This window comes from Schistocerca piceifrons, chromosome 4 (assembly GCF_021461385.2).
Source record: "Schistocerca piceifrons isolate TAMUIC-IGC-003096 chromosome 4, iqSchPice1.1, whole genome shotgun sequence".
NCBI classification, from domain to species: Eukaryota; Metazoa; Arthropoda; class Insecta; order Orthoptera; family Acrididae; genus Schistocerca; species Schistocerca piceifrons.
Genome location: NC_060141.1, coordinates 328,145,520 through 328,169,090, shown reverse-complemented (window position 1 = coordinate 328,169,090; position 23,571 = coordinate 328,145,520). Strand labels below are relative to the sequence as shown.

The 23,571-nt window shown below is 42.1% G+C and overlaps 1 protein-coding gene across 1 annotated transcript in view; it reads left to right on the top strand.

Annotated features, from left to right (window-relative positions):
• The window catches only part of LOC124795822 (peptide-N(4)-(N-acetyl-beta-glucosaminyl)asparagine amidase), a 68,886-nt gene that overhangs the window by 16,136 nt on the left and 29,179 nt on the right, over positions 1 to 23,571 (top strand). The window contains exons 3-5 of the mRNA XM_047259904.1: positions 1,835 to 2,101; positions 2,469 to 2,529; positions 14,500 to 14,682. Of these exons, the coding sequence (XP_047115860.1) occupies positions 1,835 to 2,101; positions 2,469 to 2,529; positions 14,500 to 14,682 (511 nt within the window). The remainder of the gene's footprint in view (positions 1 to 1,834; positions 2,102 to 2,468; positions 2,530 to 14,499; positions 14,683 to 23,571) is intronic.

The following is a 23,571-nucleotide window of genomic DNA, read 5'->3' as shown; positions in this document are numbered from 1 at the left end:
TAGGCAAACATGGGCATAATTTGTAGTGACTTGGTTGTGAAACCATTGCCTGGGTTGCCTGGTCTCATTATTTTTCGTAATTATTGTCAGTTGTATGATCACAATTCCCATTATACAGAGTGTACATAAAGTCTGGGAACACTTTCATTATTTATTGCACAAGAACCCGGCAAAGAGAAGCAGACATCCTAGTGTGAGTGAAGTGAATGTGGAACGTGTATGAGAGACTTGTCGTACTTGCACATGTTGCAGTAATGGCTGATGCCTCGAATGCAATTGGACTCTCTGTTCATCTTTCAGCAGGGTGGGGCTCCACCTCATTTCATTGTGAAGTAGTGGGTACCTGAACACGGAGCTGCCACATCGATGGATCGGCCGTGCTACAGAAGGGGACAGCTATTTCATGAAATGGCCTCCCCGATCACCAGATCTCACTCTGTGTGATTTTCTTCTGTGGGGACACATTAAAGATCTGACATATGAACTGCCTGTACCACATGATGTGGTAGAGCTCCAGGACAGAATACGAGAAACGACTGCCACAGTCAATGACGACAAGAATTCCATTACCGTATTGACGTCTGCTGGGTCACTCATGATTGCATATCAAATGTTTGTAAAAAAAAAAAAAAAAAAAAAAAAAAAAAAAAAAAAAAAAAAAAAAAAACTTTAAGAGTTTCTCTTCAAAATGCAATATGTATGACATCTGTTCAATGTTTAGTTCATGTGCAATAAATAATTGAAAGTGTTGCTGAACTTTATGTACACCCTGTATATTCTTCAACTGATGTTTTACATTTTAAAATGATGACGTAGTACTTGAAACTGGTAATGTAAGCCCTTTTTTTTTTTAACGAAAAATTTTATGCATTGTGACTATGGCTTCACTACTGTAGTGTCAAATAAACATTTAAGTTATATTACAATCACACTCCTTTATGACAGTTATATCAGAATAGAAGCTAAAATAATAATAGCTTGTCAATTTATTAATTTATGCACAAAGCATATCCCCGCCTTCTCTCTCTCTCCTCTCTCTCTCTCTCTCTCTCTCTCCTCTCCTCTCGCCCCCTGCCCCCTCCCTGCCTCTCCCCCTCCCCACCCCACTCCCTGCCTCTCCCCTTCCCTCCCTCCCCCACTCCTTACCTCTCCCCTTCCCTCCCTCCCCACTCCTTGCCTCTCCCCTTCCCCTCCCTCCCCCACTCCTTGCCTCTCCCCTTCCCCTCCCCTCCCCACCTCCTGCCTCTCCCCCTCCCCCTTCCCTCCCACCTCCCTGCCTCTCCCCCTCCCCTTCCCTTCCACTCCCTGCCTTTCTTCTTCCCCCTCCCTGCCCCTCCCCTCCCCCCTCCACTCCCCAACCCCATTCCCTGACTCCACCCTCCCTCTCCCACTTTCCTCGCCCCTCCCCCCCCTCCCCCCTTCCTCCCTCTCCCTGCCTCTCCCACCTCCCCCCTTCCCCTTCCCTCCCACTCCCTGCCTCCCCCCTCCCACACTCCCCTGCCTCTCCCCCCCTCCCTGCCTTTCCCCCCTCCCCCGCATCCCCCCCCCTCCCCGCATCCCCCCCTCCCCTGCCTTTCCCCCTCCCTGCCTCCCCCCCGTCCCCTGCCTCTCCCCCCTCTCTCCCCCTCTCACCCCCCCCCCCCCCCCCCCCCAAGCCACTCCCCCCCCCCCCCCCCTCTCTCTCTCTCTCTCTCTCTCTCTCTTCTCTCTCTCTCTCTCTCTCTCTCTCTCCTCATATGCATTGCTTATATACAAAAACTAAAACTACAATATTCTGATTTTCAGACCTCATTTGCACACTTCAAGAGTCAACTTTTGGTTATTTCTGAGACAGTGCTGGGGCCATGAAAAACAAATTGTTACAGAAGAAGGCCTTGAAGTTAATTCCACTAACAGAGCTGGAGATAAAAGCAGTTAAAACACATGCGATCCTTACAAAAAAGCCATTAAAAATGGTGCAGAGGACAATGGAGCAGATGTGCAGGGACATACTTTTGTTAGAATTGATGGCATGGTTTAAAAGAATCATTTTTCTCTCATGGGTTGATTCTCCAAAATGTTGGTTTTGTCAAGGAGAAACAAAAATTTCGTGGCCACAGTAGTGATCCTAAATATGATGGAGACCGGGCAGAGGTAAGTCACTGTTTTGTCTTATGCAATCCACTCTTTATTTCTGTACCTGAACCTGTGTGTGTGTGTGTGTGTGTGTGTGGGGGGGGGGGGGGGGGGGTCGTGCACGTGCGCGCATGCGCACCTTTACTTGTGTACACATACATGTGTGCATTCAAAAGTCTGTGTGAATGCATGCGGGGGGGGGGGGGGGGGGGGGGGAGTGAGTTTTCTCCTATGCCTTATGTTACTTGATTAATTTGCTACATTATTAGAAATGGTTTATTGGTTGTGTAATATTTGGCTCACAGTTAAGTAATAACACCTCAGAGCCATCAGTGTTTCACAAAATGTTGCAGCAATTGTGGCAGCCCATTTTTAAACTTACTGGGCACAAGCACCTTACATTCAAAGAAAATTGTGACCCTGATCTGGGAAAGTACATAGACTGTGATGTGTGTTGCATACCATTGATGGCTGCTTTGTTTCTAGGGTGAAATGGTGCACCTATGCCTTATCAACTGTAGTGATGTCCACTTAAGTCCTTGTTGTGTGATAGGTCGCTCTCTGATTGAAACAGACCATGTCTGCTACTTCTGGAGTGTTCCCATTTAGTGACCTCCTTTGCCTTTCCAGATCTGTTATGTCTGTATGGGCACCACTGAATTGCTGATACCAACTCACTGTTTTTGGAAGTGATACTGGTTTGTTCCATACTTCTTCAATATCTTTGTAGTAACATATGTATACGAGGATGGACTGAAAAGTTCTTTCAAAGAAATTTTATTTTTCCAACATAATCTCCATGAATATCAATACATTTCATCCAGTGGCTTTCCAGTGCCATTATCCTCTCTCTGTAGTATTCATTTGGAAGTGTTGCAATGTATCCATCTACAGCCAAAGTGCCTTCTCGATTGGATGAAAAGTGCCAATCAGCAAGAAATTTCTTCAGTTCTGAGAACAGATGCTCCAAGGGAGCAAAATCTGGAGAATAGGGTGGATGTTCCAGCACTTCATAGTGAAAATCTCTCAATTTCCCCATTGGCAAGACACTTTTATGGGCAGGTGCATTGTCCTAATGGAAGATGACTTTTTTGTTTTTTTAAGCTAGGTTTATTTTCACGAATGCTTGCATCTGGTTTCATTAGAAGTTGGGAGTAGTATTCTCCAGTTATGGTTTTTTCCATTTTCAAGATCATCAATCAATAAAATTCCCTTTGCTTCCCAAAACAGTGATGTCAGGACCTTTGCCTGCAATGGCAGCAGCTATGCCTTCTTCAGTGTACATAGCGCTGAATCCATGTTCCATCCACTGTCATGTATTGATGCAAAAAGCCTCTTCAGTTTCCCTTAAAATGCACCAAGCACGGAGTGTCATGCGAATGTGTTTGTGAGTCACAGTGAGCACTTGGCACCCATCTTGTGCAAAGCTTGCTCATGTTCAATTCTTGGTGCAAGATGTGATCGACACATTTCTTTGATATCCCTAGAGCATTAGCAATTTCATGCACCTTTATACGCCAACCTTCAAAAGTAATACTCTGTACTTTGTCAATGATTTCCAGTGTGCTTGCACTTTTTGGACATACTTCATGTGGATCACCTTGGACACATTTACGCCAACATTTAAACTCGGCCCACCCATTTCTTCATGGTGTAAACTGAAGGTGAAGAGTTACCATATCCATTTACTAGCTGCAAATGAATTTTGGCGTTAAACCTTCTTTTATGAAGAATTTAATCACTGTACAATACTCAGTTTTTTCCATTTAACTGCTTCAAACGATTGCCTACTGTCAACTGCTGCCAGAAATGACTTGCAGTTTTATGTGGTGTCTACTAACACATGTACGAACATAAGGGGGAATAATCATGTGAGTAGTGCTGCGATCTCTGGGACGAGGCCGAGAACTTTTCAGACAGCCGTTATAATCTCATGTCTGCACATGTGTTTATCTCTTAACGCAGTGTTGCCATCTACTGGAGACATATTAATTTCCTTCCTTCAAGCTGTATGTGCAACTGACAAACAAATGCTAGAAATTTTTGGAATCACAGGGTATCAAAAGTGTGAGTGAGTGTTGGTGTTGTGTTGGTGATCAGCAAGCAGCGCTAAATCAAGTAGAGGTATGCCATCAGTGTGTATTGAGCATGTTATAGCTTTTATATCATGATTTTACCATTAGGTGATAGAGTGAAGGCACACATTGGCCAGTTAAAAAAAATCACCACCTCTGTATTGTGTGAATGAACATTCCAAAGACATATTCAGCAAATGACATAATGTAAACAGTGTGTTGCAGATGCAAGAGATATAGACTGCTCCTTTGGTCACTTACATGTATACAGAATAAGAAACTGCCCGATGTACCAGGATAATTCAAATGAAAACTTTAATTATTTATTATTATGCAAATGAGCTAAGATAGAAAAATTACAGATGTATAATTTTTCAGTGTAGTCCACCATGACTTATATTGCATCCATTCCATTGTTTAAAAAGGGCACAGATACTGCATGAGAAGAATTCTTTCGAGTATGAATGCAGCCGCTTATGGGCTAGAGTTTTCACCTCTTTATCACTTCTGAAATGCTTGCCTTGCAGTGCTTCTGTGAGCTTTCTAAACATGACAGTCACTCTTAGGTGAATGCTGGTGCGTAAGGTGGGTGTTAGAGACATTCAAATTTTATATCCTGTATAGTTCTGATGATTGAATAGGCAATATGGGGACAAGCATTGCTTTGTTCCAACAAAACACTGCAGCAGAAATCCTCACCAGTTACTCCTGATTGCAGTTTGAAGGCAAAGCAGATTTGAGTGTGAATTACTGGTCATTGGTGGTCTATGTAATGCTCCCCTCAGTGGAGGTTACAACTTGTGAGTGCGGGGCCCGAAGCTGTTACAGCACATACTTCCTTTCTTGTGGTGCAATCTCTCATCTCTTACTATCTTTCCTTCTGTTACATATAATAATAATGGAAAATCCTAGATGGACCAATATGTATAATAAAGTAAAGGGAACCACTCACATACAACAAATTGATATGTGGAGCACAGAAACACACAACAGAAAACAGCATCCACACTAGCTTTCGAGTGCTAGCTCTTTTTTGAGCAGAAGTACACACATTCACACACACAACCACCCAAATGTACACTCCCATGGCCATGGCAAGACCTTCTTCTCTTACTCTCTTTCTCATGGTGGCAGTCTTCGACATCAACCCAGCTGTTTCCTAGGTTCTGCTTACTTTCTTAGTATATTAATTCATTCAGCACTTTTTGGCTGAAGTAATTTTTCAACCCCTTCTGGGTTTGACCTTCATTTTCCAAAGTTTTTCTGTAGTGTGAACTGACTTGGGGAGTACACTTTAAATAGTGCCCACTGAATACAGTGTTAGGGTTCAGGTGCACACAATACCTGTGTAGACTCTTGTGTGGGCTTCAAAGCCAAAGTGGTAGTTGATCTGATCTGGAGGAGTCAGTATAAACCCTCTCAGTTAAGCATCCTGACACCCAGGGATCACACTGCTGTTTTCCTCTGCTGCTAGCTCTCCGTACGCACCAAAGAGTAGATGCCTGTCTTCCTGGAATGTCAAGGCTCCAAGCAAGGACCATTGCACCCAATGACATTTGCTGCAGCTGGATAGCGCCTGTGGGGAGGTCCCTTGATCAGAATAAGTGGCATCAGGGTGGATGTTTTGCATATGAAATATCTTAAATTACACCAAAATGGTGGCCGTTCTGACCTGGCCATCTCATCACATAGGAATAGTAATTTAAATGCGCACAGTTAAAATATTTCTATTGCTTTCTCCACACTGGCTACCTCAAGGAAAGATGGACAAGCTAGACATCTGGGAGTGGAACAATTTATCCAGTACTTAGTATGTACTCAAACTGATGGAGACACTTGTACCCTGACAAAGCCTTCGTTTTTTGTGGAACATATTGAAGATAAGTTTGGGCAAGCTGAGCCATTGGGCAAAATGGACAGTGGTTCACTATTGATTAAAGCCACCTCTGCCACACACTCTACAGCTATTCACCCATGTGAATGTCTGGTTGACATACCAGTGACCATTGCCCCACACAGAACTTGGAATATGGTCCAAGGAATCATCTTCGACAGAGGCCATACACTCCAAACAGAAGAGGAGCTACGGGCTAATCTTGAGCAGGGGGCATACGGTTTTTCCAACATGCCCAAAAAGGTCCCAAGGGTAATCAGACAGATACAAGTGCCTTCATCTTAGCCTTTTGGGGGAATGTTCCCCTGGAAAAAGTCAGTCATGGTGTACTGCTATGACATGAACCCTTACATCTCACCACTGGTGAGATGCTTTCAATGCTTATGCTTTGATTGTATGTCATCCCACTGCACAGCAGACCCAAAATGTGGTAACTGTGGACAATCATTCCGTGGAGGTAGTCCTTGTGAACAAACACCTTCCAGTATTAGTTGCATGGAGCATCATTCTCCTCTGGTACACCTAGTCTTCAAGAAGGAAAAGAAAATATAGGAGTATAAATCTATTGACTGTCTGTTGTATACTGAGATACGAAAAAAATATGAATGCCTAAAACCTATTGATATGAAGGCCAGTCGCATCTTGTGGTTCCCACAGCACCATTTTCGGAAACCACTTCTCGCACCAGGCTGGAGGAGCAGCTTTCTCCTGAGGCATCTACCAGAGACAGAGCTCCCTCTCAGGACCCATCTCCCCAGAACCCCACATATCAGAGGCCTGACACCAGCTAATAGCTGAAGGAACCACTTCTGTGAGGCATAGGGATTTGTGCTTGTCATCTGTCCCCAGGCTAATGGTGGGTAGGCCATTGCAAGAATCCTTGCCCCAAAGGTGGAGAGGAGGAGGAGTGAGAGTAGGGGGAGAAGAGTCGAGACGAGGCTACTCTGGTGATCACAGAGGTGCCAGATCCCCTCACACTGTCAGATTCTGAACCAATGCTCATTGATTTTGTTCAATCCTGCTCGGTGACAGTCAATGATTGTGGTGCATAACTGAACCTCCTGGCCTCTTCATGCCTGACCTGTAATGTGATCATTCAGTGGAACTGTAACGGTCATTACTGTCACCTGCTGGAACTACAGTACTTCATTTCCTCCTCCTTCTGCAATATATGTTGCTCTACAAGAAATGAATTTTACTGATGACCATTCCTCAACACTCCATGGTTACTGTGCATGCTGTTGGAACCATGCTGACACCGTGATGATATCTGTAAGTTTTTGCAGATGTTGTTAGTTAGTGGGTTCCCCTTCATACCATGGTGGAAGCAATAGCGTATGGGTGCAGATGACCTCAGCAATAACCATTCGCTATGTTTACTTACCTCCAGGCATGCTTGCTTACATTGAGTTGATCACCTGAATTCAACAAATTTCTCTCCCTTTTCTCCTACTTGGGGACTTCAGCACACACCAACTCCTGTGAGGCAGTGCCATTTCATCTGATAGGAGCCTTCTATTTAACCAGCTTCTTACTGATCTTGATCTGTGCCTCCTCAATGATAGTACACCTACCCACTTCAGTGCTGCACATTTCAAATTATCAGATCTAACAATCTTTTTCGCCTGTCTTGTGGCTTTGCTTTGTTGGTTGCTATGTGACAATCTGTTTTACAGTGACTACTTTCCGGTTGTCATGTCGCTTCCTTGCCACTGCCAGATGGACCAACTACCACATTGATTGATTTGAAGAGCCAACTGCCAGTTGTATGCCTCTGCTGTTACCTTTGCCTCCTCTCTGTCTGACTGCTTTGACGAGGCTGTGCGTAACATCTCCAACTTGATTACTTATGCAGCTGGAGCTGCTATTCCTCTTTCTACAAGTCCTCTCTATTGCTGGCCAGTGCCATGGTGGACCAAAGACATTGTAGTTGCTGCTCATGATTGCCAATGTGCCTTGCAGTGTTTCAAGTGACATCCTTCATAGACCAGCCTTATCACTTTTAAATGACTTCATGCTAAGGCTTGCTATCTATTTTCAGAAAGCGGTGCCCCAAAGCTCATAAATCTTAGCTCACGCTAATTAATTAAAAAGATTAGGAAGGAGCACTGAAAGCACTAAATCTCTTCACTGGGAACATATGGGTCTTCATCCCAGGTGTGAGCCAAGCTCCATAGTGTTGTGGGCTGCCAAATTGTACTGGGCCTCTTCCTTCAAGATGGTCTCTGTACTGACAAGCTGGCTATTGCTGAACACCTTGATACCCACGATTTAACAGGTCGGCATTCTTTTGTTACATGACAGCCTTCCTGACATGCAAGGGACATAGAAGCCCCCTCTCCTTCACCTCTTGACAAATTATGTGATGAAACTTTCACTGCCTGGGCACTGCTTCAGTCTCTTGCATTGTGTCACAGTATGGTCCTAGTCCCCGATTCCATTCAAAGTCATATGGTACAAGATCTGACCGGTACTTACTGGCTTCATTTCCTCCAGGGTCTTAAACCATATATGGCTTGACAGTGTCTTCCCTTCACAATGGTGAGATAGTACCATCGTTCCAATCATTAAGACCGGTAAAAACCCAAGATTCGTCAACAGTTATTGGCTGGCTAGCCTCACCTACGTGCTCTGCAAACTGCTTGAAAGTATGGTTGCCCAATGTTTATGCTATTTCCTTACACCTTTTGTACCCCAGTGTGGTTCCCAGGAAGAACGATCCACAACAAACCATCCGGTTAGGTTGGAAATGGCAGTCCAACAGGCTTTTCCTAAACACCTCATTGCAGTCTTGTTTGACCTAGATAAGGCATATGACAAGACCTGGCACCATCACATTTTATTTAGTCTCAATCTCTGGAGCTTTCGAGACTCCCTACCAGTTTTTATTCATCAGTTTTTACCCCACCAATTGTTCCAGGTTCAGGTTCGTACTTCACTCATCTCTCCATGGGTCCAAGAGAATGGTATCCTGGAGGACTCCATGTTGAGTGTCACATTCTTCCTCATTGCATCAGTGGTCTCTCAGACCACTTGTCACCCCTGCATTGTATGTCGAAAACTTCTGCATTTGGTACAGCTCCCACTCTGTAACGTTGGCTGCATGCCAGCTCCAAGGTGCCATCCGACAGGCCTCTGCTTGGTCCCTTTAGGATGCTTTTCAATTCTCTCCTGAAAAAATGTGGGTCAGGCATTTCTGTCATTGTACTATGGTTCATTCTGACCCAGAACTGTATCTGTGCGCCCGGCACTTTTTGAGTCTCTCATTGACAAGAAACTGACTTTGCTACTCTAAATTTGACAACTAAAGACTAACAGAGTGCAAAAGCTTAACGCTCTCTGGTTCCTTGTCCAAGCCTCTTGGGAAGCAGATCTCGTTAGTCTCCTTCGTATCTAGTGGGATCTGGTCCAGTTCTGTTTGGACTGTGATTGCAAGGTTTATGGCTCAGCAGTGCCATCGGCTATGCAGTTGTTATATCCAGTCCATCTTTGTGGAGTTTGATTTGCCACAGGCACCTTCCAGATTAGTCCTGTAGGCAGTCTTCTTGTGGAAGTGGGGATCTTCCCCCTTTAGTTCCAATGGTATCAATTCCTCCTCACCAATGCAGTTGCCATTCAACAATTTTCTGATGATCCAACGTATTGTATTTTATTTTGGATTGCCTTTATTGCCTTCAGGAGGTTTGCTTACTTTTCTGCCACATTCTGTTTCCAGTTTTAGAAGTAACTATCTGATGATTAGTGGGTTTTACCATCCTGTTCTTTGGAACTTTGCCCCTGAAGGTTGGGGTTGGGACATCTGTGGGAAGGCCAAACCCTTCATATGCAGAGCCCCAGGGGGTTCCTGTGTGCAGCATTAACTACTTCTCTCTCCTTGTTTTATTATTGACAGTCCAACTGATACTCAATACATTCATAGCTTTTCCATTTTACTGTTTGTGATCTATTGACTAGAAGGCATTCTTTACTCTGTTACTGTCTTCACCCTTAATTATGTTTCGGGGAAGGGGGGGGGGGGGGGAGAGCTCAGATGGATGAGTTCACCTTGAGCAGCCAAAGCGAGCAGATTGCTGTTATTGCACACCTTTCTGAGAGACTGAAGGAGAGCTGAGAAGGCATGCTTGTGTTGCTGGCAATCGGAAAATAGTTTTTATGACTTGAGCAAAATTTGTCATCATTTTGCACTGCAGCATGGGCAAAGGAAGATGAGCTAACTGGAAAGTTGACTCAGTGAAGGGGCCACCAGTACTTTTGTTGAGTGAACGTGCTGATTGTTACAAGAAGAAAGGAGACTATGATTGTATGCTGGTCCCTATTGTCTACATCTGATGCAGAGGCATATGATGGACCGGCTGCACAACACACACACACACACACACACACACACACACACACACACACACACACAGAGCCAGAAACTGTGGCCGTGTGTGTGTGTGTTGCCTATTTCTGATTAAGGACTTGTTGACCAAAAGCTCACTTTCTGACAATCTTTTTGGTGTGCCTATCTGTGACTCAGTGTCTCCACTATATGGTGAGTAGCAACAGTGATTCCATCTTGGATTTTCCATTGTTTGATTCTACTTATGGCTGCAAATGGGAAATGCATCCAGCTGATAGGAACATGTATCCCAAGATTAACTATCAACAACAGAGTGCAGCCCTTGAACTTTGTCATTTTAGCAACATATAGTCATAATGTTATTCTCAGATGGACATTCTTGCAGGCATCACAAGCAGTAATAGACTGTGGTAGATCAGAACCCCAGACTGACGAAGCTATTTCAATAAGCACATATAACAAAGATTACTCTGGGCAGTTGCTTGCCATTGAAGACATTGTTACCTGCCATCCTCAATGAAACAATTTCCACTTGGGAGTCTAAATGTGCAATTAAATAGTGAAACTTTTGTTGACTGCTAAAAGTAACTCAGCTAAAAAAAAAAAAAAAAAAAAAAAAACAAAAAAAAAAAAAAAAAAAAAAGCTACATGCCATTAATGATTGTAAACATTATAGATGGCCAAGAACTTTCGATAACTAACTGTCTGAGCAGGCCCTGAAGGTACATGCATAGGGCTACTGGACCAGTGCAGGAATGGCAGCTTAGTGTCATCAACAAAGAATCGTACTTCACTACCATTACAGGCAACAAAGGGAAGGGAGCAACTACTTATTGGCTACTGTCAATAGGATCTGGGCTGACTGGGATACATCAGTGGGTGTTGGCCATTTGGATGCTTTCGTATCCGTAGTGGATAAAAGATAGACCAAGCAGCTCAGAGTAAAACACTATCAGTGCAGGGAATCATCCACGAATTATCCAGCACTTTTATTGGATGTCACTGTCTGAACAATAGATAATCCAAGAGGAAGTGGAGAAGATGCTGCTGGATGACATCATTGAGAGTCCTTGGTCCTTTCATGTGGCTCATATGATGAAGAAGGATGTCACGTGTGAAGTCGAGAGCTGTGCTGGTGGCGCGTAACTACAGGCGGGGGTCACCCAAGCCGGATTGGTCTCGACTGAGGAGCCAGATGAAGTGTGTCCCACAACACAGGGTAGGGAGGGCTCTAGAGGCATGGTGAAGCCAGCTTCCCTAGGGGAGTAAACCTAATACAAATCCTGGTCCTCCAGGATGATGTCATGAAGAAGGTAACCTGAGAGAAAAGGAGAAGTATACAGTGGACTCTATATGATCGCCTTGAGGACCTGGACTTTGTGGACATCATCTCCCTTCTGTCCTGCACTTTCAAGGATATGAGTGAAAAGCTTAAGGAATTGGAAACAGAAGCTCAGAGGGTTGAGCAGATGGAGAGCTTTTGTTATCTGGGAAGTATTGTCTCCAGGAATGGAGGGGTGACAGAAGACCGTGAAAGTAGGATCAAAAAGGCAAAAGGGGCTTTTGCCCAGCTGCGACCAGTTTGGACATCTCATGAAATATTGTTGAAGGTAAAGCTTAAAATCTTTGACTCAAATGTAAAATCTGTTCTCTTTTATAGGTGTGAGATGTGTAAGGTTACAGCAGAAATTAAAATGAGAGTACAAACCTTCATAAATAAATGTTTGGCCAAATGATATCTCAAACCAAGAACTATGGCAACACATCCAACAATGGATAGTCGAGATGATCATAAAAGAAAGGAAATGGAGATGGATTGGACACACTCTGAGAAGAGGTCCGCAACACATTCCAAAGCAGGCTTTAGAGTGGAACCCACAAGGAGCAAGGAGGAGAGGCAGACCAAGGTCAACCTGGCGCAGGACTTTTGAAGCTGAGGTGGCAGCTGTTGGCCACTCCTGGAGTAACATCAATAAGATGGAAATGAACAGGGTCAGATGGAGAGCTCTAATGTGTGCCCTGTGCTCCACATCAGAGTAAAAGGAATTAAGTCAAATAAGTTACTAGAACGCCAAGCACTGGCCAGTGAGACACAGCCTGGAAGACTTGGTATGGATTTTTACACCTGTGCAGAAAATAAGGCTGCTGCAAAAGTTAGGAAAGTGCTAATTGGGGGTATCTTATCCTTCATTGCTTTTTGAATGTCACATATGAAGTTGAGGATTATGACCCATTATCAAGAAGCCTGAAGTGTGAGGGTGTTGTCCATGCCCTACTGCAATCAAGAAGCACAGATAAATGATGGGAGGTTATGGGTAACCTACTTGAATCACGAAGCTTGGACAGGAGGGGCTACCGTCGATGTTCATCATAGTGACAAGAATGTAACAACATGATCACCACATGAGAGTTTACCAGTGCTCCCGTATAAGAGAGCATTGACAAAATCCATGGTCCAGATGATGTAATTGGTCCCAATGAGAACTTCTAAACAGCAGATTACTGTTTTTCTAGAAGAGGGAGAAATTCTGTAAACTGTGGTGCATGCAGTGTGGTATAGTGGCTAGCTTCATTGGCTGGTGTGCTGTGGGTTGCCAGTTCAAATATGACCACCAGTAATTCAGTAATTGTATGTTATTTAGTTGCTATCATTTCTGGAAGATACTTGGAATACCTTACACTTTTATTGTTTGTGTATTCTGTAACATTCAGTGTTTGCTTAAATACCAGCAATCTGAAATATTCAATCTTTGTATAAATAGCTGTGCTAAAGTAATGAGGTAATTACAGATTTTCATATATGTTGTTATGCTGATGCATTATACTTGGAAGCAGCGAAAGTGGTGGCTGGAGGGGCAGATCAGGAACATATTCCTTTTAACTTTTTGTTTTCTACCCAACCTACATATTCAGTCTGGTGTTCAGGAGATATCCAAAGTCTTTGGCTAAATGGTTTATTAGTTTTGGCACACACCTTCTCTCCAGAGTGAACCAACAGCAGTGAAGTAAATAGCAGCTGTAATTTCATTGTTCAACACAAGGAAGTTGTTCGACAGCAGCTGAGTGAATCAGGCACATGCTACAGTATAAATCATAATTGTTTTGATATTGGCTTCAGACAAGTGACACTAACAACAGTGTGCATTTACATTTGTGGGATGAGGAATAAACTTCTGACACTCTCAAAAACAGGGAATGTGAAGGGTTCGAGATTGTTGTCTTCCTCCACACTGCTACTGTGGCTGCTCCACAGTATAGTATGCTACTGAGGCATGGCCTTATTATTTAGCAAATCATTTGCTAATTTATTGCTAAAGAGTGAATATTTTCTGAAGTAATATTGATACAAAATCACTGTTTCAAAGAATTATGGTTTATGCATCTTAAAAAAACTTGCAAACATGTTTGGTTTCACAACTGTACTGTTAAATTCAACACCTTCTTCAACAAGGAATGCCAACAGCCTTGCCTCAGTGGCAACACCGGTTCCCCTCAGATCACCGAAGTTAAGCGCTATCAGGCTGGGCTGCCAGTTGGATGGGTGACCATCCGCTCTGCTGAGCGCTGTTGGCACGTGGGATGCATGCAGCCCTTTTTAGGCAAACTGGGGAGCTACTTAATCGAGAAGTAGCGGCTTCAGTCTCGGAAACTGACATATGGACAGGAGACCGGTGTGCTGACCATATGCCCCTCCATATCTGCATATGGTGACGCCTGTGGGCTGAGGATGACGCAGCGGCTGGTCTGTACCATTGGACCTTCTTGGCCTATTTGGTTGGAGTCTAGTTTAGATTAGTTTAGCTCAGCAAGGAATGTTGCAGTGTGTTTTAATTCTCTCTGTGGACTGGCATGATGAATGGGGTTTAGCACTTATAGATGCAAATGATGAAGATGTGGATTCTTGAAGCCAGTTTGTGCAGATAAATATTTGTTCTGAATGGTTGCAGTGGTCTGTTATAAAATTTATATTTTCATGTACAACAATCACAACAAGTGATGTATGTTCCTGTTTTTTTTATAATTGAACAAGGGTTTGAATTGTGATGCAAGCAATGCTTTAAATTATGTTGCAGGTATATATGTGCACCTTGTGCCAGGAAGTAACACTCTTTGTTCGGTACAATAAAACTGAAAAACTTCTAGAGACAAGGAAAGGACGTTGTTCAGAATGGGCAAATTGTTTTGCTCTGTTGTGCAAATCACTTGGTTGGGATGTTCGTGTTGTCTATGATGTGACAGACCATCTTTGGGTGGAGGTTTGTTTATCTTTTAAGTTAATAGAAATATAGCTATGTAATTTTGACCTTTGAAGCATTACAACAATAATTATTGTTGAAACTTCCTGCCAGATTAAAACTGTGTGCCTGACTGAGACTCGAACTCGGGACCTTTGCCTTTCGCGGGCAAGTGCTCTACCAACTGAGCTACCGAAGCACAACTCACGCCCGGTACTCACAGCTTTACTTCTGCCAGGACCTCGTCTCCTACCTTCCAAACTTTACAGAAGCTCTCCTGCGAACCTAGCAGAACTAGCACTCCTGAAAGAAAGGATATTGCGGAGACATGGCTTAGCCACAGCCTGGGGGATGTTTCCAGAATGAGATTTTCACTCTGCAGCGGAGTGTGCGCTGATATGAAACATCCTGGCAGATTAAAACTGTGTGCCCAACCGAGACTCGAACTCTGGACCTTTGCCTTTCGCGGGCAAGTGCTCTACCAACTGAGCTACCGAAGCACGACTCACGCCCGGTACTCACAGCTTTACTTCTGCCAGGACCTCGTCTCCTACCTTCCAAACTTTACAGAAGCTCTCCTGCAAACCTTGCAGAACTAGCACTCCTGAAAGAAAGGATATTGCGGAGGTCCTGGCAGAAGTAAAGCTGTGAGTACCGGGCGTGAGTCGTGCTTCGGTAGCTCAGTTGGTAGAGCACTTGCCCGCGAAAGGCAAAGGTCCCAAGTTCAAGTCTCGGTCGGGCACACAGTTTTAATCTGGCAGGAAGTTTCATATCAGCGCACACTCCGCTGCAGAGTGAAAATCTCATTCTAATAATTATTGTTGTATGACTTGTTTAATATTGGTGCCTTGTTTTTTTCTCACATAATGTATGTCCCTTTCATTAAGATAATATGAAGGGTAAAAGTGACCAAGATGTTTAACAATTATTGATATCTCTCTCTCTCTCTCTCTCTCTCTCTCTCTCTCTCTCTCTCTCTCTCTCTCTCTCTCTCTCTCTCTCCCCCCCCCCCTCCCTCCCTCCCTCCCTCCCTCCCTCCCTCCCTCTACTTTACTTGAAGACTCATTTTTCTTCTTCCTGTCCTGGTAGTGCTTGACAGTGCATCTGAAGGTGTTCATCATAGAAGATGATGTGAATTGGAACTTTTGGAAGGGAGCTCTTTCATATGTATCCATGCACACTTGCTTACTTTAATAAATTTGTTTCAAACCTTAGTGTGTCTTAATCCATTATGGGTCTTTAATTGAAATCTGGTAAAGATTATGTGTCCACCTGTTCTGTTGTGATCATGTCAGCTTTGCAAAAAAAATCTTGTAGTTACAAAGAGAGAGAATGGAAAGAGATTAATCAAGAACTTGTGTAGAAATGTTCATATCTTTTTCATGTTCACATTCTCTACAAAAGCCATACAAGAAAACATATTCTCTGCTCTGAGCTCAAACATGTGTCATCAAATGTGACTCTATAAGCTTTTCTTGTGAATATGTTCAATATACCGGGTGATCAAAAAGTCAGTATAAATTTGAAAACTTAATAAGCCACGGAATAATGTAGGTAGAGAGGTAAAAATTGATACACATGCTTGGAATGACATCGGGTTTTATTAGAACAAAAAGAAAAAAAGTATTTCTAGATGCGTGAGAGATCTCTTGTGCACGTCGTTTGGTGGTGATTGTGTGCTCAGCCGCCACTTTCATCATGCTTGGCCTCCCAGGTCCCCAGACCTCGGTTCGTGCGATTGTTGGCTTTGGGGTTACCTGAAGTCGCAAGTGTATCGTGATCAACCGAGATCTCTGGGGATGCTGAAAAACAACATCCGACGCCAATGCCTCACCATAACTCTGGACGTGCTATACAGTGCTGCTCACAACATTATTCCTCGACTACAGCTATTGTTGAGGAATGATGGTGTGCATATTGAGCATTTCCTGTAAAGAACATCGTCTTTGCTTTGTCTTACTTTGTTATGCTAATTATTGCTATTCTGATCAGATGAAGTGCCATCTGTCAGACATTATTTAAACTTTTGTATTTTTTTGTTCTAATAAAACCTCGTGTCATTCCAAGCATGTGTGTCAATTTGTACCTCTCTATCTACATTATTCTGTGATTTATTCAGTTTTCAAATTTATACTGACTTTTTGATCACCCTGTATATATGCCTCTCAAGTCTACCACCACACCACATTTCATAAATCCCACAATATTTCTTTTAGCCAGCTGCTCAACCTTGTTAAGTGGTACCTGTTGGTTACTGCTGGCAAATACAAACAACCAGTGTTGGGCCCCTTAAAAGAAATTCTCAGTTTCAGGAAACAACATGCATACAATATATCCTTGCAATTGTGGAATGCATATATTAACCAGATGTGAACAGAGCAAGATTGACCTGATGAGATTCATTGTCATATATGTCTGGGACAGTGGGACAGTTATATAAATTGGGAATAATGGAGCCTCCTCTTAGCACAGGATGTCACATGATGGACAAGAAGGCAAAAATTATATACTTAGCTTTCTAGAACTGAACTATGTGATGAAGGAGGCCACGCATATGCAGGTGGCAGGTAATCTGAGAAATAGGATCTCAGAATTACCTCTAACTACAGAATGGAACACCACACTTCTTGTCATTAGACATAGAGGAAAACAAGAACAGTGTAATGTAGGGTCCTCTTAGCTAACAGTTTTTGTTTGGCTCCCAGCCACGGTGACCCTCAGCAGCAGCACTAATGGCATGGCACATGCAGGCCTGATGAGGGGGTATGAGGGAGCAGGGGGGCAAAATCCCTGAGGCCCAAGTAAATTTCTCAAGGGTTTAGATCCCCAGGGGTGCTAAGTTGGCAAAAATCAACCTGCTATTGCGAAATAACTTTTATATCATATTATAAATAAAAAAACATTACACCAGCACTAGCATAACCAATCGAGCTCCTCCTTTCCACTTCAGTTTTATGAATCATACAGACCAGTAGCATACACTTCTATTTCATGCTTAATCTTGAATGCACAATCTTTTCATTAGATATCATGCACTCAAATTATCATGTGATCGATCCGAAAATGCACTTTCCTTAAATGGCGTTGGAAATCCTACCAAAACATTTTCTCCGCAAGTGTACTCAGCAACAGCTGTGAAATATCCTTATAATTTGGTAGGTCTGTCAACAACATTTAAAGATAAGGCACTTCTGATTCCTTCACAAGGTGATTTTACATGAAAAATGAGCATGCAGGAAACATTTTGCATTCAACAGTAAACACAATGTAAAACATTTCTGTGTGTGTATAGTTCTCCTGGGAGAATCATGAAACTGAAGAAATGAAATATCACGAAAGATGTACATTGGCCATGTTGATGCTGTTCTTCCATAGAATAGCTAATTTACATTGGTAACCTCATGTGACTTGATGTGATATTATTTCTTGGTCAAAGAGGCTTGGACTTTGGAGGTTCAGCTCAGAAAATTGGAGATGTAAATAATGAAAATTTCCTTAGGGTATTAGAGCTCTTGATCCACTATGATCCAATTCTTGCAAAATACATTAGCAGGGCCAGAGACCAACAAGGTCTGGAATGCTTTTAAAAGTGCATATCTGTCATGTGATACTCAGAATAAATTTATTTATAGTTATGCCCGTCATGTCAGGAATGCCCTATTTCTAGTCAAGCCTATCATGTCAGGGGTGCCATCTTATAACTCAGAGGAAATGAGAAGTATTATTCAATTTTTGTTGATGCAACTCCTGACTCAAATCATATTGAACAAACATCATTTATCCTATGTTATATTTACTTCAAGAGGGAACTTGATAAATATGAAATAAATGATTGGGGTTTGGAATTCATAGATTGTAATCAGAAACTGAGAGTTACTATTGCACATTTAATTTGATCGACACTTGTGAAACATTCAGTTCCAATTAGTGACTGACACAGACAAGTTTATGATAACTGAAGTAAAATTAACTGGTCTTATGAAGGAGCTCAGACACATTTTCTTCAGTGAAATCCTCTAGCAATGTGTGTTTGTTACAACCTTTTGTGGTGTCCATGCAGCTGTGAGGTGTCACGAATCATTTACTTTTTTCAGTGTGATTCAAATTCTTTACAACCTGTTCAGTAGCAGTCCATTTGCTCTGAAACAGTGTTGGAATCTCCTAATATTCTGAGTCTGATACCCATTGGAATCTCAGGTTTGTTGCATAATTAAAAAAATACAATGCCTAAAGGCAACTAAACAGCCACCAGAATGAATAAGTTTTCTAGAAAGTACTCGGATTACAAAACAGACACCACAGGAAGAGCATTGGTTTGGACATTGACCAGAAATGTTACATAGACTCACCAGGTATCACATGAGCCCATGTGGAGAGCCATGAGGCACAGCAGTGCGTTGACAGTAACCATATATGGTAACAAGAGGCCCTACAGATGTGTCCAGAAGTGCCAGTGTGGAAGGGGCAATGCAGCCTGCTGCACAGATGAAAGGCAGGGGCGGCATAGCCCATGAGAGTGTTAAGTACAGACAGCAATCCAAGAGGGATGTCTTTGTAGGTCAGGCCTGAGACCTGGGGCCTGGAATTGCAGTATTTGCTCTGGTAGCCATGTACCTCTCTCAATGGGATTTTGCAATTGGGAGCAGTTTACTCTCATTCAAGACACTATCCAATTCTTCCTCAGACAAGCAATTGAAGATTGTAATTATTCAAGTTTTATCCTTGTTCATTTATTTCTTGACTGAGTTCCATAACTCTTTCATACTTCCACATAGTCATCTCCTCATTAGCTGACTGGATGGACCTTCTCCAGTCTCCATTGTCACTGAGCGTCTACACCACTTGTTGGATACAACATAAGGATATATTTTTCTGGTGTCAGATGTGGGGTTAGGTCATGGAATTAGTGTATAGTTAGCATGCCACGTGTTATAGGAATAGGTCACCTCTCTTTGGAATATCAAATCTGCTCAGCTCGATGTCATTATGAAACAGTTTTGAGAACCCCTTATGCATTACTTGAATAACTAAAATCTTCAATTGCTCTTCTGTGCAAGAATCGGACAATGACTTGAATAATAGTTCTCCTGATTACAAAAGCGGCTAAGTATGAGCGTGAGCACAGCCAACCTGACCTACACAGATGTTGCTCTAGGACCACTGTCTGTACTGAACTCTCTTGTGGGCTACTCTGCCCCTGCCTTTTATCCGTGCGGTAGGCTGTGTCGCCCCTTCCACGTTTCGTGCTTCCAGACACCACCCTGCGGAGCCTCGTATGACCATATATGGTCACTGCAATGGAGTGCTATGCCTCAAAGCTCTACATGTGAACTCATGTGATACTTTGTGAGTGTATGTAATATTTCTGACTAGTGCCCAAACCAGCACCCTTCCTCTGCCATCTCCTTTGTACTTCGAGTACTTTCTAGAAAATTTATTTGTTCTGGCTGCTGTTCTGTTGCCTTTCAGGCATTGCATTTTTTAAATATGTGACACCTTCCACCTTTAGGGAAAAATTTTTAGGTGCTGTCCTCAGCAACTACCATTTTTTATATGAGGTTTTTCACAAATTTTATTCCATTAATGGGGAAACACACACATTTGTTTTACACAGTAATGTTCAAAAGAGACACACAACTGCTTTACAGCTGTCCATGACAGAAATACTTATAAATCAATCTTTTCCTGTAAGAGAAACATTTATATTTTTACATTTCACATTTAATATCATTGTTACATATTCTAATACCTGAAATCAGATATATTTTATATTACAATATGAGACATTTTGTATTACCCCACTAATTCTCTTTTCTGGTACATTGGGTATATATACTATTTTACAGTCAACTTTGCAATGAATTACACTTGACACATTGGTGTACACTTCATAACATAATTACAATTTCAGTACTTGAAAGAGAAAACACTTTGCACTAGTTTTTCACATTTTCTACCAGTGTTATTGTTCATCAGCATTTGTCCATTTTTGTCTTAACACTTTGATAAACACCACTTCTAACATTTCTAGCAGGCACTTCACTGTCTCTAGAAGTCTTTCTTGCAGGGTGGTACCTGACCCTATGCCTCTTTGGGCACTGATTTATTATAGTGTTTCCTACACATATTTTAGTGAAACAATCATTATCTATAGTTTTGCACACACATTTAAAACAGTCTCTGCAACATTTACAATATCTGTATATGCAACATAATATTACTATAATTACTACACCAGAGCCTATTAGACTCAAGAAAGAGAAATGACTCAATGAGATGTCACTGAAGGCACTTCTCTCCTGGTATTCAGTCTCACTTTGTAGGTCATCCAACTTATGTCATTCAGCTGTTAGATCATCTCAATGGCTAATGGCTAGTTGTAATGGCAGTTCCAAGTTTCAGTTCACTTATATTCTTCCTCTCATTATTCACTATGCAGCAATCTCTTTCTGTGCTTATGTTCGGCACTATATCACTACTGGGAACATTTGTTCATATTATATGTTCAGACTGTATACCATCTGAGCCATGTACCCACAACATTTACTTAAAAGTTGTATCTTCCCTGTGCCTCAGAGCATGATATCTATGTGATTTACGTCGTGACAGATGACTGTGATGCGTTCATCTACTGCGACTACCAACAGCCATTCATTATTACTTACTGATGTCCACAGACTTTCATTTAACACTATTAGCTTTTGCACACAGTCCTTCTGTAACTGCTCACTATTTAACTTTGCATACTGACATTTTGCATCATCAGTTAGCAGTAGCTCTTTCTGTGGGGCAATTGTGTAAATAGATGTCACATTTTGTCCACTTTTGACAGTAATGGTAGTATTTTATATAGTTTCTCTGCTAGTGGGATATTTAACACATAACTTAAGACGTTTCCACCAGTAACAACATCCAGATCAATCATTCTGTCTACCTTAATGTCGACAGGGAACTGCTTGTCTTTGATGTCTTTTTTTATTAGTTCTAGATCTTCACGATCTGAACTGGACTGATCAGATGCAGTTCCAGTTTCAGAGCATTGTTGACAGTCGTTTTCCCATTCTAGCCCATTGAAAATGGCCATCAGTTGTATCAGCTGTTCGGTAACTGTGATCAAAATTACAACTCTCTGAAACTGTTTGCCAATAATGTTCTCAAATTCTATGATGTGCCAGCTTAATTGCTTCATTCCATGCATGATAATTTCCTCATTTTTGGCTATGGAGCTTACCATTTGAATAAAAAAGTCAAGGTTTCTTCAGCTGTTGTCACTTGCTCCTTCAAAAGTTGGAGCAGCTGTTTCTGTTCTCCTTCTAAGACATCTATTGAAGTATGTGGTGTCATCTTTGTCTAGTGTTCTAAACAGAATTTTATGGACCTCGCCCATGAAGTTTAAGATTCCTCATTTCTTTGCATGGGATTAATGCCATGCCAATTGCCTAGCCAGGCCCAGTGACTTTTCTATTTTTCCTACATTCCATTTTAATGCAAGTTCGGCACTGTTACATTCTGTTGCCATCATATTCAATAATGCCAACCTGTCTTTACAATATCCAATTGCTCACCTTGTGACACCTCAGTTCCATTAAATAAAAATAACACAATTTACCACATTACATTGTAAATTTTCGCTTGGTCCACATTATCATAATACAGTCCAGGTGACAACTGGAACTTTGTTACTTGCGTGTACAGTTCTTGCCTGGAGTGCTCAACCCCAGTGAGGAGTAGGATAACATTGACGTAACAGTAAGATGCTGACATCTGGAATGAGAAAAATTCCTGCAGTCTGTTTGCATGAAATGCAAAATATTTATTTTGTCTGAGACAGATTACAACATTAGTCCCCCTTTTTTTCCTGTATATCCATTGTGGATGACAAACTGCGACTGTGATTTAAGTTGACAATTTATCTGGTAATAAATATGCAACCAGTCCCTTTTTACGATTTATTCAACCATGGACATGTTTTCAAGCCACTGCAGGCTCATCATCAGATGGAGGTGTTACAAGAACATTACGTTGTGGACCATCACATGTTTACTTTCTGTGAAGCGGTGTAAAACCAAGTGTAGCTAAATACTGTGCAATTTGTGTACAGTGTTTAATAATTTCTGTTATACGAAGCAATCAGATATGGATATCACAAGGCAGTACACTCACCAGCACTGCATCTAGCTACACTTGATCCACATCATAATGTTCTTGTAACACCTCCAACTGATGATAAGCCTGCAGTTGCTCAAAAACATGTTCATGTTTGAATAAATCGTAAAAAAAAAAACAACAACATGTGGTTGCATATTTATTACCGGATAAATTGTCAATTAGTCCCCTTTGTTCGTATCACCATGAATGAACCTCGCCATTGTTTATCTCACTTACATGTTTTACCTCCTCATAAGTTCTCGTTAAACAATAGAACCTTATCCCCACAACGGAATCACTTTGGCTTCTGGGTCCCATCTTAATATTACATATTTTTTTATCTTACATTCTGCATTCTGTGTTCTTGCACATTGGTGCATTTCTTTAATGTGTTCCTGTAGCTCTGTCAAATAATCATCAAGATTATACCTCACACCATCTTGATATTTTGTAGTATCCCTGGAATGCTACATATTCTTCCAAAGAACAATCCATGTGGCATGTAACCTGTCACTCTATGTCGTGTTGTATTATACATAAAAACTATGAATCAAACTCAACTGTCCCAGCTTATCTGGGCTGTATTTACATACTATCACACCATCTCAGTTAGTGTTTGATGAGACCTCTCTAATGCTCCATTTGTTTGAGGATGGGGTAGCTTGCTGTCACCTGCCAGTGGGCCCTGACCCAGGCCACAGCTTCTGTTTCCATCATGGCTTGACCTAGGCTACCATCACCTTCTGGTCATGCAACAGCTGC